The sequence below is a fragment of the Lolium perenne genome, chromosome 4 (assembly GCF_019359855.2).
Source record: "Lolium perenne isolate Kyuss_39 chromosome 4, Kyuss_2.0, whole genome shotgun sequence".
Lineage (NCBI taxonomy): Eukaryota > Viridiplantae > Streptophyta > Magnoliopsida > Poales > Poaceae > Lolium > Lolium perenne.
Window position 1 is genome coordinate 153,648,809 of NC_067247.2, and position 15,870 is coordinate 153,664,678.

Here is a 15,870-nt window from a genome sequence, read left to right on the forward strand (position 1 = left end):
GACGATTCAAAAATCGAATGACTCCAAAAATCCATTTGCATGGAGTTCCTTCATGCGTTCCTTTCTAACATGACCTAAATGGCGGTTGATACGTCTCCGACGTATCGATAATTTCTTATGTTCCATGCCACATTATTGATGATATCTACATGTTTTATGCATACTTTATGTCATATTTATGCATTTTCTGGAACTAACCTATTAACGAGATGCCGAAGAGCCAGTTGCTGTTTTCTGCTGTTTTTGGTTTCACAAATCCTAGTAAGGAAATATTCTCGGAATTGGACGAAATCAACGCCCAAGGGCCTATTTTACCACGAAGCTTCCAGAAGACCGAAGAGGAGACAAAGTGGGGCCACGAGGTGGCCAGACACTAGGGCGGCGCGGCCCAGGTCTTGGCCGTGCCGGCCTGTCGTCTGGGCCCCTCGTGTGGCCCCCTGACCTGCCCTTCCTCCTACTTATAGCCTTCGTCGTGAAACCCCCAGTACCGAGAGCCACGATACGGAAAACCTTCCAGAGACGCCGCCGCCGCCAATCCCATCTCGGGGGATTCAGGAGATCGCCTTCGGCACCCTGCCGGAGAGGGGATTCATCTCCCGGAGGACTCTACACCGCCATGGTCGCCTCCGGAGTGATGAGTGAGTAGTTCACCCCTGGACTATGGGTCCATAGCAGTAGCTAGATGGTTGTCTTCTCCTTATGTGCTTCATTGTCGGATCTTGTGAGGTGCCTAACATGATCAAGATCATCTATCTGTAATGCTATATGTTGTGTTTGTTGGGATCCGATGGATAGAGAATACTATGTTATGTTGATTATCAATCTATGTGTTGTTTATGATCTTGCATGCTCTCCGTTATTAGTAGAGGCTCTGGCCAAGTTTTTACTCTTAACTCCAAGAGGGAGTATTTATGCTCGATAGTGGGTTCATGCCTCCGTGAATCTGGGGGAGTGACAGAAACCTCTAAGGTTATGGATGTGCTGTTGCCACTAGGGATAAAACATTGATGCTATGCCCGAGGATGTAGTTATTGATTACATTACGCACCATACTTAATGCAATTGTTTGTTGTTTGCAACTTAATACTGGAAGGGGTTCGGATGATAACCTGAAGGTGGACTTTTTAGGCATAGATGCATGCTGGATAGCGGTCTATGTACTTTGTCGTAATGCCCAATTAAATCTCACAATACTCATCATATCATGTATGTGCATGGTCATGCCCTCTCTATTTGTCAATTGCCCAACTGTAATTTGTTCACCCAACATGCTATTTATCTTATGGGAGAGACACCACTAGTGAACTGTGGACCCCGGTCCATTCTTTTACATCGAATACAATCTACTGCAATACTTGTTCTACTGTTCTCTGCAAACAATCATCATCCACACTATACATCTAATCCTTTGTTACAGCAAGCCGGTGAGATTGACAACCTCACTGTTTCGTTGGGGCAAAGTACTTTGGTTGTGTTGTGCAGGTTCCACGTTGGCGCCGGAATCCCTGGTGTTGCGCCGCACTACATCTCGCCGCCATCAACCTTCAACTTGCTTCTTGGCTCCTACTGGTTCGATAAACCTTGGTTTCTTACTGAGGGAAAACTTGCCGCTGTACGCATCACACCTTCCTCTTGGGGTTCCCAACGGACGCGTGCTGTACGCGTATCAAGCTCTTTTTCTGGCGCCGTTGCCGGGGAGATCAAGACACGCTGCAAGGGGAGTCTCCACCTCCAATCTCTTTACTTTGTTTTTGTCTTGCTTTATTTTATTTACTACTTTGTTTGCTGCACTAAATCAAAACACAAAAAAATTAGTTGCTAGTTTTACTTTATTTGCTATCTTGTTTGCTATATCAAAAACACAAAAAAAATTAGTTACTTGCATTTACTTTATCTAGTTTGCTTTATTTACTATTGCTAAAATGAGTAATCCTGAAGTTGAAGTTCGTGCGTTTAAGCAAAAAGGGGAGAATGTTTAAAAGATGCTTGGTATAGAATTAGTGATGCCCATAATAGGTGCACTAAGAAACACTCCACCACTATCCTACTGAGGAATTTTTATGTTGGTATCTCTAGCTGGAATAGGTATGTTCTTGATTGTCTCGCAGGAGGTAACTTCCTAGGTACTCCTGCCTTAGAAGCTAGTTGCGTTATTGAGAGTTTATTTGGAATACCACCTGTTAATGAAGTTAAAATTGAAACCTCTCTTGAAGATGTCATGAAAAAGTTGGAAACCATAGAGCAAAACCTTCCAAGTATTGATACTACTTTGGGAGCATTACTTGATAGCACTGATAAACTTGATAAATCTCTAGGTGGAATTAATGAGAAAATTGCCATTTTAGAATCTTGTGCTATTCATGATAATCAAACCCAAAGGATTAGTGAACTTGAAGAGGCTATGGGACATTGGGTTCGACCTTTTCATCTATAAAGTTTAGAGAGAAAGCTTATGTGGGTAAGGAGCAAAAGTTCATGTATGTCTCTAAGGGGCCTAAACCAAAAAGCTATTATAGGCCTAAAATTGATAAAGCTCTTAAAACCACTATAGATAAGGGAGCATCTAAGATATCCAATGGGACAAATTGTGAAAATTATGATGTAGGTGCATCGTCTCTTGATAATACTTGATACACACTTTCTGCGCCTAGCTGAAAGGCGTTAAAGAAAAGCGCTTATGGGAGACAACCCATGTTTTTACTACAGTACTTTTATTTTATATTTGAGTCTTGGAAGTTGTTACTACTGTAGCAACCTCTCCTTATCTTAGTTTTGTGCATTGTTGTGCCAAGTAAAGTCGTTGATAGTAAGGTTCATACTAGATTTGGATTACTGCGCAGAAACAGATTTCTTTGCTGTCATGAATCTGGGCCTAATTCTCTGTAGGTAACTCAGAAAATTATGCCAATTTACGTGAGTGATCCTCAGATATGTACGCAACTTTCATTAAATTTGAGCATTTTCATTTGAGCAAGTCTGGTGCCTCAATAAAATTTTTCTTTACGAACTGTTCTGTTTTGACAGATTCTGCCTTTTATTTCGCATTGCCTGTTTTGCTATGCTTGATGGATTTTTCGATTCCATTGACTTTCAGTAGCTTTGTGAAATGTCCAGAAGTGTTAAGAATGATTATGTCACCTCTGAACATGTAAATTTTGATTGTGCACTAACCCTCTAATGAGTTGTTTTGAGTTTGGTGTGGAGGAAGTTTTCAAGGATCAAGAGAGGGAGATGATACAACATGATCAAGGAGAGTGAAAGCTCTAAGCTTGGGGATGCCCCGGTGGTTCACCCCTGCATATTTCAAGAAGACTCAAGCGTCTAAGCTTGGGGATGCCCAAGGCATCCCCTTCTTCATCGACAACATTATCAGGTTCCTCTAGTGAAACTATATTTTTATTCCATCACATCTTATGTACTTTGCTTGGAGCGTCTGTTTGTTTTTGTTTTTGTTTTGTTTGAATAAAATAGATCCTAGCATTCTTTGTGTGGGAGAGAGACACGCTCCGCTGTTGCATATGGACAAATATGTCCTTAGGCTTTACTCATAATATTCATGGCGAAAGTATCTTCTTCGTTAAATTGTTATATGGTTGGAATTGGGAAATGCTACATGTACTAATTGCTAAAATATCTTGGATAATGTGTTACTTGGCAATTGTTGTGCTCATGTTTAAGCTCTTGCATCATATACTTTGCACCTATTAATGAAGAAATACATAGGCTTGCTAAAATTTGGTTTGCATAATTGGTCTCTCTAAGGTCTAGATAATTTCTAGTATTGAGTTTGAACAACAAGGAAGACGGTGTAGAGTCTTATAATGTTTACAATGTGTCTTTTATGTGAGTTTTGCTGCACCGGTTCATCCTTGTGTTTGTTTCAAATAAACCTTGCTAGCCTAAACCTTGTATCGAGAGGGAATACTTCTCATGCATCCAAATCCTTGAGCCAGCCACTACGCCATTTGTGTCCACCATACCTACCTACTACATGGTATTTCTCCGCCATTCCAAAGTAAATTGCTTGAGTGCTACCTTTAAATTTCTATCCTCTACCTTTACAATATATAGCTCATGGGACAAATAGCCTAAAAACTATTCTGGTATTGAATATGTACTTATGCACTTTATCTCTTATTAAGTTGCTTGTTGTGCGATAACCATGTTCCTGGGGACGCCATCAACTACTCTTTGTTGAATATCATGTGAGTTGCTATGCATGTTCGTCTTGTCTGAAGTAAGGGAGATTTACCGCTAGAATGGTTAGAGCATTGCATAATGTTAGAGAAGAACATTGGGCCGCTAACTAAAGCCATGATCCATGGTGGAAGTTTCAGTTTTGGACAAATATCCTCAATCTCATATGAGAAAATTAATTGTTGCTACATGCTTATGCATAAAAGAGGAGTCCATTATCTGTTGTCTATGTTGTCCCGGTATGGATGTCTAAGTTGAGAATAATCAATAGCGAGAAATCCGATGCGAGCTTTCTCCTTAGACCTTTGTACAGGCTGCATAGAGGTACCCCTTTGTGACACTTGGTTAAAACATGTGCATTGCGATGATCCCGGTAGTCCAAGCTAATTAGGACAAGGTGCGGGCACTATTAGTATACTATGCATGAGGCTTGCAACTTGTAAGATATAATTTACATGACACATATGCTTTATTACTACCGTTGACAAAATTGTTTCTTGTTTTCAAAATCAAAGCTCTAGCACAAATATAGCAATCGATGCTTTCCTCTTTGAAGGACCTTTCTTTTACTTTTATGTTGAGTCAGTTCACCTATTTCTCTCCACCTTAAGAAGCAAACACTTGTGTGAACTGTGCATTGATTCCTACATACTTGCATATTGCACTTGTTATATTACTTTACATTGACAATATCCATGAGATATACATGTTACAAGTTGAAAGCAACCGCTGAAACTTAATCTTCCTTTGTGTTGCTTCAATACCTCTACTATGAATTATTGCTTTATGAGTTAACTCTTATGCAAGACTTATTGATGCTTGTCTTGAAGTACTATTCATGAAAAGTCTTTGCTATATGATTCATTTGTTTACTCATGTCATTTACATTGTTTGGATCGCTGCATTCATTACATATGCTTACAATAGTATGATCAAGGTTATGATGGCATGTCACTCCAGAAATTATCTTTGTTATCGTTTACCTGCTCGGGATGAGCAGAAACTAAGCTTGGGGATGCTGATACGTCTCCGACGTATCGATAATTTCTTATGTTCCATGCCACATTATTGATGATATATACATGTTTTATGCATACTTTATGTCATATTTATGCATTTTCTGGAACTAACCTATTAACGAGATGCCGAAGAGCCAGTTGTTGTTTTCTGCTGTTTTTTGTTTTAGAAATCCTAGTAAGGAAATATTCTCGGAATTGGACGAAATCAATGCCCAGGGGCCTATTTTACCACGAAGCTTCCAGAAGACCAAAGAGGAGACGAAGTGGGGCCACGAGGTGGCCAGACACTAGGGCGGCGCGGCCCAGGTCTTGGCCGTGCCGGCCTGTCGTCTGGGCCCCTCGTGTGGCCCCTTGACCTGCCCTTCTGCCTACTTATAGCCTTCGTCGCGAAACCCCCAGTACCGAGAGCCACGATACGGAAAACCTTCCAGAGACGCCGCCGCCGCCAATCCCATCTCGGGGGATTAAGGAGATCGCCTCTGGCACCCTGCCGGAGAGGGGATTCATCTCCCGGAGGACTCTACACTGCCATGGTCGCCTCCGGAGTGATGAGTGAGTAGTTCACCCCTGGACTATGGGTCCATATCAGTAGCTAGATGGTTGTCTTCTCCTTATGTGCTTCATTGTCGGATCTTGTGAGCTGCCTAACATGATCAAGATCATCTATCTGTAATGCTATATGTTGTGTTTGTTGGGATCCGATGGATAGAGAATACTATGTTATGTTGATTATCAATCTATGTGTTGTTTATGATCTTGCATGCTCTCCGTTATTAGTAGAGGCTCTGGCCAAGTATTTACTCTTAACTCCAAGAGGGAGTATTTATGCTCGATAGTGGGTTCATGCCTCCGTGAATCTGGGGGAGTGACAGAAACCTCTAAGGTTATGGATGTGTTGTTGCCACTAGGGATAAAACATTGATGCTATGTCCGAGGATGTAGTTATTGATTACATTACGCACCATACTTAATGCAATTGTCTGTTGTTTGCAACTTAATACTGGAAGGGGTTCGGATGATAACCTGAAGGTGGACTTTTTAGGCATAGATGCATGCTGGATAGCGGTCTATGTACTTTGTCGTAATGCCCAATTAAATCTCACAATACTCATCATATCATGTATGTGCATGGTCATGCCCTCTCTATTTGTCAATTGCCCAACTGTAATTTGTTCACCCAACATGCTATTTATCTTATGGGAGAGACACCACTAGTGAACTGTGGACCCCGGTCCATTCTTTTACATCGAATACAATCTACTGCAATACTTGTTCTACTGTTCTCTGCAAACAATCATCATCCACACTATACATCTAATCCTTTGTTACAGCAAGCCGGTGAGATTGACAACCTCACTGTTTCGTTGGGGCAAAGTACTTTGGTTGTGTTGTGCAGGTTCCACGTTGGCGCCGGAATCCCTGGTGTTGCGCCGCACTACATCTCGCCGTCATCAACCTTCAACGTGCTTCTTGGCTCCTACTGGTTCGATAAACCTTGGTTTCTTACTGAGGGAAAACTTGCCGCTGTATGCATCACACCTTCCTCTTGGGGTTCCCAACGGACGCGTGCTGTACGCGTATCAGCGGTTCCACAAATAAGTGGAATTCACATCATTTGCCTTATGGCATTTTAGCGTCAGTGTTATGCATGTGTGTTTCACCATAAAGACTTATAATAACTTATCCATCGTACATGGAATACTATCAAAATTTGAACAACTAATTGTTTTCATTTGACCAGAACAAAACAACAATTATAAAGTTCTTTATTATAAATCTGAAGGGCTAGGTAGAATACCAACGACGAACATAATAACACTTTATTTTATTCCAGACGTGCATTCCTACCATATTCCTTGTCATCACTTAGACCATTGTATTCTTGTATTGCGTTGTTTTGTATGACACCTCATACCAACTAATATGGTACAAATACCCAAGAATTTCATTGTGTGACAAAAAAGGAATACATTCATAACATGTATATCATCTATATACACCTGAACTAGACTTTCTAGTCTTTTCTTTCTTTCTGCCAAAAAATCTTTTGTAGTTTCTATTTTAGCTTTCCTCATTCTCAAAAAATACTTCACCTACAATAACTTCTAGGTCCATTTGTCAATTACCAATAACCTTGAGGTTCTTACTTTGAAGTTGATCATCAAATGACAAGTGTTCCAGATTTCACTATTAGTAACTTTTATGTGATGAACAATTACACTCATAATTTTATCCATCAAATCATGACGACTTTCCGAGACCATGTTTGTACATGCTAGGCTCGTAAAGTTTAACCTTAGTATTCGCATGTGCAAATCTGGCTTGCACCTGTTGTATGCACACATAGAATTTATAACACCCGATCATCACGTGATGCTTCAAAACGACGAGTCTTAGCAACGGTGCATACTAAGGACGATCACTTCATGGATATGCGAATATCGTTAGTGCCCAATTAGTTGGAGGATCGGGACGCCTAGCGTCTTCAACCTTCGTACATTCCCATAAAACTTATGAGTTTCTGTAGTCTCACTAGATTATATTCTATCATCTTGCAATAAGGTCTTAGATATCACATATATCTCATACCTTGCTTATTTCTGAAAACAAAATTTCCAGATCCTTACTTTTCAAACGGATTTGAACTTCAAGTTTCACGGAGACAAGATGATTTTAGGTACTAATTGAAACCATTGCTTCTTGAATCAGCAATGTGAGGTTTACTAAAAGTTTGCAATACGACTTAATCATTTCTTGATTCTTTAACAATACGGTACCAGTCCGTAAAGTTACTTATCAGACTTTACAGTATTTCTATCTCAATTACAAGACTAGCGCATGGTAGATAATGGATGCCAATTCTATAAATTTAATTCAAAATACTATTCATACTATGTTCATGATAATTAGTTCATGTTTTAATCTAATTACTAATGAACTCCCACTTAATACAACATCCCTCATAGTTGTTTAGTGACACAAGATCCATATCCACTACACCAAAACCGATCATCACGTGAGATGATGTAGCTTCAATGGTGAACATCAACATGTTGATTATATCATCCATATGACTCGTGTTCAATCTTTCGGTTTCCTGTGTTCCGAGGCCATGTCTGTACATGCTAGGCTCGTCAAGCATATCCAAGTATTTCCGCGTGTGCAACATGGCTTACACCCGTTGTATGTGAACGTAGAATCTATCACATCCGACCATCACGAGATGCTTCAAAACGACGAACTGTAGCAACGGTGCATACGAGGGGAGAATACTTTATTATCTTGATTTTAATTTGAGGGATCATCTTATAATGCTACCGTCGCGATCTAAGCAAGATAAGATGCATAAATGATTAACATCACATGTTATTCATAATATGTGATATGATATGTCCTTTCTTCTTGTGCTTTTGATCTCCATCTCCAAAGCACACGAGCATGATCTCCATCATCACCAGCATTGCACCAAGGTCCATGGCGCCGCTTCATGGTTGTCCATCATTTATAGCTACTATAACAACTACTTGAAATAAAGCTATTACATGATGAATAGACACGCAGGTCTTAAAAAATTTAAAGACAACCATTAAGCTCCTGCCGGTTGCCATATTACAATAATGAACATCTCATACATCAAATATAATCATCACATCATAGCCATATCATATCACCAAACCCTGCAAAATCAAGTTAGACGCCTCTAATTTGGTTTGCATATTTTACGTGATTTAGGGTTTTCGAGTAAGATCCAATCTACCTACGAACATGAACCACAACGGTGATACTAGTGTTGTCAATAGAAAGAGTAAATTGAATCTTAACTATGGTGAGAGAGACAGACACCCGCAAAGCCACTTATGCAATACAAGTTGCATGTCAAGCGTGGAGCAAGTCTCATGAGACGCGGTCATTTAAAGTTAGCCCGGGCCGCTTCATCCCACCATCCCGCAAGATGCAAAGTACACTAACTAAAAAAACAAAAACATCAACGTCCACAAAAACCATTGTGTTCTACTTCTGCAACAGATCTATGCATAGACACCGCTCTGATACCACTGATGGGTTGGTTGCATAGAAAACAAAAAAGATCTACTGTGAACAAGAACAAAACCAAGATCCAATCTAGGAAAAGCCAAGATCTAATCTATGAAGATTGGAGCAATGAGATGTATGAGAGACCAACCCTCGAAGATCCAAAGCCTTAAGAGATCAGATCTCGTTGTTGATGTAGTCGATCGTCCAGTGCTGCAATCCGGCAGCACTTCCGTACTCGGTCGTGCGTACGGTGTCGATAAAGCCCGTCCTCTCCCTGTTCCAGCGGGCAGCGGAGGTGTGGTAGATCCCCTCGGAATCCCAGCAGCACGACGGCGTGGTGGTGGAGGAGAAATTCCGGCAGGGCTTCGCCAAGCCTGCGGAGGAAGAAGGAGGAGGGAGAGAGGGGCGGCTAGGGCTTGGGGGATGATGTGCTGCGCCCCAGCCCTCCCCTCCCTCTTATATAGGTGTGGGGGGGCTGCCTTGGCCCTCCTTCAAGCCCTTGGGTCGGCCAAAACAAGGGGGGCAACTTCCCCCCCCCCCCCCCCCCCCCCAAGTTAAGTCCCTATTTTCAAGGGATTTGATCTTATCCACTTGATCCAGCCGCATGGGCCTTGGGGGGCTAGTGTGCCTAGCCCATGTGGGCCTATGTGACCCCCTACGGTCCATGTTGGTCGTCCGGGATAGGTGGGCCCCACTATGGTACCCTCCGGAACCTTCTAGAACCTCCAGTACAATACCAAAAAATCCTGAACTATTCCGGTAACCCTGAAAATGACTTCCCATATATGAATCTTATTCTCCGGACTATTCCGGGCCTCCTCGTGATGTCTTGGATCCCATCCGAGACTCCGAACAACGTTCGGTCTCCATCTCATATTCCGAATCTACTATACGAGATCGAACCTTAAGCGCGTCACCCTACGGTTCGTGAACTGTGCAGACATGACCGAGACTCCTCTCCGATCAATTACCAATAGCGGGACCTGGAGATCCATAATGGCTCCCACACATTCAGCGATAAATTAGTGATCGATTGAACCATTAACATACGATACCGATTCCCATTGTCACGCGATACTTTACTTGTCCGATGTTCGATCATCGGTATCTTCATACCTAGTTCAACCTCGTTACCGACAAGTACTCTTTACTCGTACCGTGGTATGTCATCTCTTGTGACCCAGTCACATGCTTGCAAGCTAATCAGTTGACATTCCACCGAGAGGGCCCAGAGTATATCTATCCGTCATCGGGATGGACAAATCCCACTATTGATCCATATGCCTCAACTCACACTTTCCGAATACTTAATCCCATCTTTATAACCACCCATTTACGCAATGGCGTTTGATGTAATCAAAGTACCCTTCCGGTGTAAGTGATTTACATGATCTCATGGTCGAAGGACTAGGTAACTATGTATCGAAAGCTTATAGCAAGTTGAACTTAATGACTTGATCTCATGTTACGCTTATTTGGGTGTTTGTCCATTATATCATTCACCCAATGACATAACCGTGTTATTAACAACATCCAATGTTCATGATCACGAAACTATGGTCATGTATTAATCAACAAGCTAGTTATACAAGAGGCTTACTAGGGACTCCTTGTTGTTTACATAACACACATGTATCAATGTTTCGGTTAATACAATTATAGCATGGGATGTAAACATTTATCATGAACACTAAGATATAAAAATAACTAATTTATTATTGCCTCTTGGGCATATCTCCAACATTAATGTGGCACATCTGTTTATTCTTTTCCGAGGGGAATCTCAAGAAATTAAAGTCTCCACCAATCAAGAGGGGCAGAGATTGTTTGCTGCACACATTCCCCAAATCATCCAGGAACTCTTCTTTGTCACAAACTTGTGCTGCTCCATACACAATGACCAAGAACCATTTTAAATCCATTTTCAAATCAAGCAGAGTTACTTTGATATGAAATTTTCCAACACAAGTGTCACAAATGGTAAACCTGTATAGCATAAAACCACCCAGGATACCTCCACTTCTACCAAATGAATTAATCCATTTCCAATCAAACTCTCCTTTGGGATCTATCTTCCTAAAAAGGAAGTACAATAATCTTTCTTGATAGTTTCCTGCAGAACCAATAAAGTCCAATTGCTGATCCTTCAACAAATCCGAGAGGAAAATACTCATGCCTTTCTTTCCCATCCCAAAGTTGCACCTATCATAGATACTTTGGATTTCTTTTCCTTCTCCTGGTTCCAGCCACAATGCCACTCAAAGGGTGATCACTATTGGCTTTCACCAAGGCATCACTTGATTTTGATTGTGCCCCTTCCGTGGCATCACCTGATTTTGATTGTGATCTACTTCTCCTAATCTTGCAGACACATGCTAGAGGTTCGTAAGTTGTACGAGTGTCTAGAAAGACCAGCCCGTATGAGGAGACCAACCGAAACCAACCAAGGAGGATGAGAGATGTGTAGCCGCTGTTGTAAGGGCATCTCTAGCGGGAAGACGCAAATCGGACGTTGAGCGACCGTTTGCATCCGCGCGGGGCGAAAATGTGCTAGGAACCAGCTCCACCGGGACGACGCATAGTGACCGGGCCTTCCGCGGTGATGCAAACCTAGCCCAAATATCCGCCTTGGATGCGTCTCTGCGGACGCGCAAACTGTCCGCTCGCGTCTGGCGGACGTTTCATCGGGCCCGCCTGGCAGTGACCCAGGCCCGATGCGTCTTCTCAGGCGCGCCAGTACTGGCGTCGAGGCGTCGCTTCGGCAATCTGCGGCCGCGTAATGGCGATGCCTCGCGTGTCACGTGGTCCTCGCCTACCTCTGCGCACGAAGTAATGGCGATGCCACGCGTGCCACGGCAGTCGCCTGCCTCCGGCCTATATAAACAGTGGCGCGCATATCTCATCTCCTCCCACAGAAAACCCTAGCCGCCGCACAACCTCCACCGTAGCTCCGCCACCGCACAACCTCCACCTTTGCCACCATGAGCATCGATGGCCGCGGCCAAGCTAGCGCGTCTCCACCTCCACCTCCACGTCCACCTCCCCCAGCCTCGAGCTCCAACGAGGAGTTCGATGACAACGACAGCACCAACGACCTCCTCGACCCGGTCAGGGACGTGAAGTTCCTGGCAGACACGAAGAAGAAAGCATAGGAGGAGCGGGCAGCCCACGCGGCGTTCGACGCCGAGATGGAACGCCGCAGGGTGGCGGCCACCGCAGAGGATGACTCCTCCGACATCTCATGGTCTTCTGATGACCCTGATGCGCCTACCCCGGAGAAGGCGACGGAGTAGAGGGCGTTAGTCGAATCCTTAGAGACACTCAAGAAGGTCGAGGATGCCGCGAACGAGACGCTGCGGCGTTGCTGCTAGAGGACGCAATGGCGCACCGAGCTCTAGCGGCCGCACGGCTGGCGGCGGAGAAGCAGACGAGGGAGGGACGCAACGATGGGGCCAGGCCATCGGGCAGCTAATAGTCTAGGCTTCTACCAACCGTATAGTTTGTATAGTTTGTAGTACATTATGCTTTTTAAATATTGTTGCAAAACAAAAAAAAAATAGGTTGTACCGCTGGACGCACACCCAGATGCAAACGGACGCGCGGTCAAAAATATGTCTGCGGGACGATGGAAACGGACACATGCGACCACTTTTGGGCGTCCAATACGCGTCGCCCCGTTCGAGATGCCCTAAGAGCATCTCCAACAGGCGCACTAAAATTCGGCGCGCAAAACGTCGGTTCCATGCTGCTGCGCTGAAAATTCCCCCGCCGGATCCTCTATTTTGCAGCGCGTGTTGGGGCGGTAAAAAAGCTCCTCTGCCGGGCGCTCCATTATGCAGCTCGTAGCGCGGCGCAAAGAATTTTTTTGATCACATTTTGCTACGAAATAGATCAAACAAAACACGAAAAATTAACTGCAAATATGAAATATATTTGAAACTTCGACGCTACAATAACATTTTTATTTCGAAACTAGCCTACTACTCGGAGTCCAGTCGAAATCGGATGAGCGAATGGTGTCCGACACCGGAGTGGATGTCCACTCGAAGGAGGAGGAGGAGAGGACGATCATCGATGGGCTGGCGCCGTTTTTCTTCTCCTCCGCCTTCCTCGCGGATTTCTCCACCCTCTCCACATGGCCGGAGGTGGCGGCGCGAGCGCTTTCGCCTGGCCCCGCGTCCACACGTCGTGGAAGTTCATGGTGCGGCGGGAGCAGCCGAGGCGCCAGGCGACGGCATCGTAGGCGCGCTCTGCCTCATGCGTCGTCTCAAACATGCCCAGCCCGATGCGCTCATCGCCGGAGCGGATCTCGGCGTAGAAGGTACCGTTCGGCTACCCGCGGACGCCGCGGTAGCCGGAGGTCAAGCGACGACGGGGCGGCATCCCGTTGCGGGAGGTGGAGCGGCAGCGCGGAGCAACGTGGGAGGCGGAGCGAGGCGGAGGCGGTGGAGCGACACGCGGGTGGTGAAACTTCCGGACGGTTGGCGTGCACACGCGCGCGGCGTCTTATATAGCGCGCGCGGCAGTCGACGCGGCAACTTTGGCGAGCGGGATGGCGCAAAAGCGCGTGCGGGGCAAAAAAATTTAGCGCGCACGGCATTTTCGTGCGCCCACTGGAGGTTTCCGCGGGCTCCCGCGCGCGCCAAACCGGCGGTTTATTTACCGCGTGCCTTTTGCCGCGCCTGTTAGAGATGCTATAAGTACCTATTGGTTGCACATTCTAGCTTTCTAGTACTACCTAAGAGCATCTCTAGCAGAGCCCGTAAAAACGCGAACCGAAAACCATGAGTTCAGTGAACCGAACTCGTGTTTACGGGTCATAAAATGAATAGCGCACAACAGAACCCGTAAACCAAAACTGCAAAACAGAATTCTGTTTTTCAGTTTTTCAGTTTTTCAGTTTTGCTTTACGGGTTCTTTTCTCTGTCAGCGGATTCCGAACCCGTAAAGGCAGGATTTTTCATAGAATTCATATGGAACACATACAAAAAATGATCATAATTAATCAAATAATCATCCAAATTATTACAACACATAAACAATAGTCTGAACCAAATTATTACAACAGTTTTTGGGAAAATTGAACAAATGAAAATGTCTCAACCAAATTACAATAACTCTCGGAAAATTGGACAAATGAACAAATGTCTCAACAATGATACATGTGACAAGCAAATGAATGGAATGGTAGGATCAAAGGCGACGGCCGTGTCGCTGCCAATGGTGCATCTTCAGATCATAGATGAGCTGGGCATGGGTGCTGGCATTCTCAATCTGCCGATGAGTTTCAAGGAAAGCTTCAATGCGATCTGGATTGCGTTGGGGTTCCACTCGGGTGCCAACATTGTCATAGAAGCAGGTCAAGCTCAACTCTCTTTCATCCTCAATGATCATGTTGTGAAGAATCATACAACATGTCATGATGTTGACAAGGGTTTTCTTGTCCCAAAATCGGGCTGAGCCGCGAACAATGGCAAACCTTGCTTGCAGTACACCAAAAGCTCTCTCAATGTCCTTGCGAGCTGCTTCTTGAGCTTTGGCAAATTCAGCTTCTATTCTATATTTAGGATCCTTGACAGACTTAACAAAAGTTGCCCAATCCGAATAGATGCCATCAGCTAGGTAATATCCCATTGTGTACTTATTGTTCATTACCTTGTAGTTGCAAGTGGGTTTTTCCCCATTTGCCAATTTGGCAAACAAAGGGAACCTTTACAGCACGTTGATGTCATTGAGTGTCCCTGGCAAACCAAAAAAAACAATGCCAAATCCACAAATCATGCGATGCAATTGCCTGAAGTACAATGGTTGCATCTTTGCTCTTGCCACAGTATTGTCCATGCCATGCCTTGGGGCAATTCTTCCATGTCCAATGCATACAATCAAGACTGCGAAGCATGCTCGGCCAACCTCTTTTCTCATTAATCTCCATCAATCGTTTGGTGCCATCCTCATTGGGAGCTCGGAGATAGGTTGGCCCAAACATGTGCACCGACTCCAATGTAGTATCTTCGCCAATTCGAAGATACTCGTCGGTGTAATCCGCAGGTATGCCATACGCAATGACCCTCATGGAAGAAGAGATTTTTTGGAACGCGTTGAAACCCATCACCCCGGCGGCATTCCTATGTTGCTTGAAGTAATTCGAATTTGCTTCGCAAGCCTTCATGATTCGGACGAACAAGCTCCACCGCATGCGATACCTCCTACGGAATAGATGGGGAGGGTAGGTAGGTACCTCGGCGAAGTAGTCCTCCATCAGTTGCTCGTGCCCGAGGAGGCGATTCCGCTGGATGTGGTTCCGGCCCAACATGGACCCGCGCCTCCGATTCAGCAGCTTCGCGCGGTCCTCCAGCTCCTTGATGGAGAGGAGGAGCATGGTGGTCGTCGTCCTGCAGCAGCTCATCGAGGTCGGAAACATCCGAGCTCGAAGAATCCGACAGATCGACATCGAGGCCCAACATGGACCCGCGCCTCCGATTCAGCAGCTTCGCGCGGTCCTCCAGCTCCTTGATGGAGAGGAGGAGCATGGTGGTCGTCGTCCTGCAGCAGCTCATCGAGGTCGGAAACATCCGAGCTCGACGAATCCGACAGATCGACATTGATGAACTCGTCGCCC

General features: G+C 44.6%; 1 protein-coding gene across 1 annotated transcript; it reads right to left on the minus strand.

The window, feature by feature from the left end:
• Positions 1-14,444: 14,444 nt before the first annotated feature.
• LOC139839166 (uncharacterized) lies at positions 14,445-15,657 on the minus strand. Its single transcript, XM_071829212.1, has 2 exons — positions 15,162-15,657; positions 14,445-14,869 (listed from the first exon to the last, which is right to left on the minus strand). The coding sequence occupies exons 1-2, from the start codon at positions 15,655-15,657 to the stop codon at positions 14,445-14,447; spliced, it is 921 nt and encodes a 306-aa protein (XP_071685313.1).
• Positions 15,658-15,870: the final 213 nt, after the last annotated feature.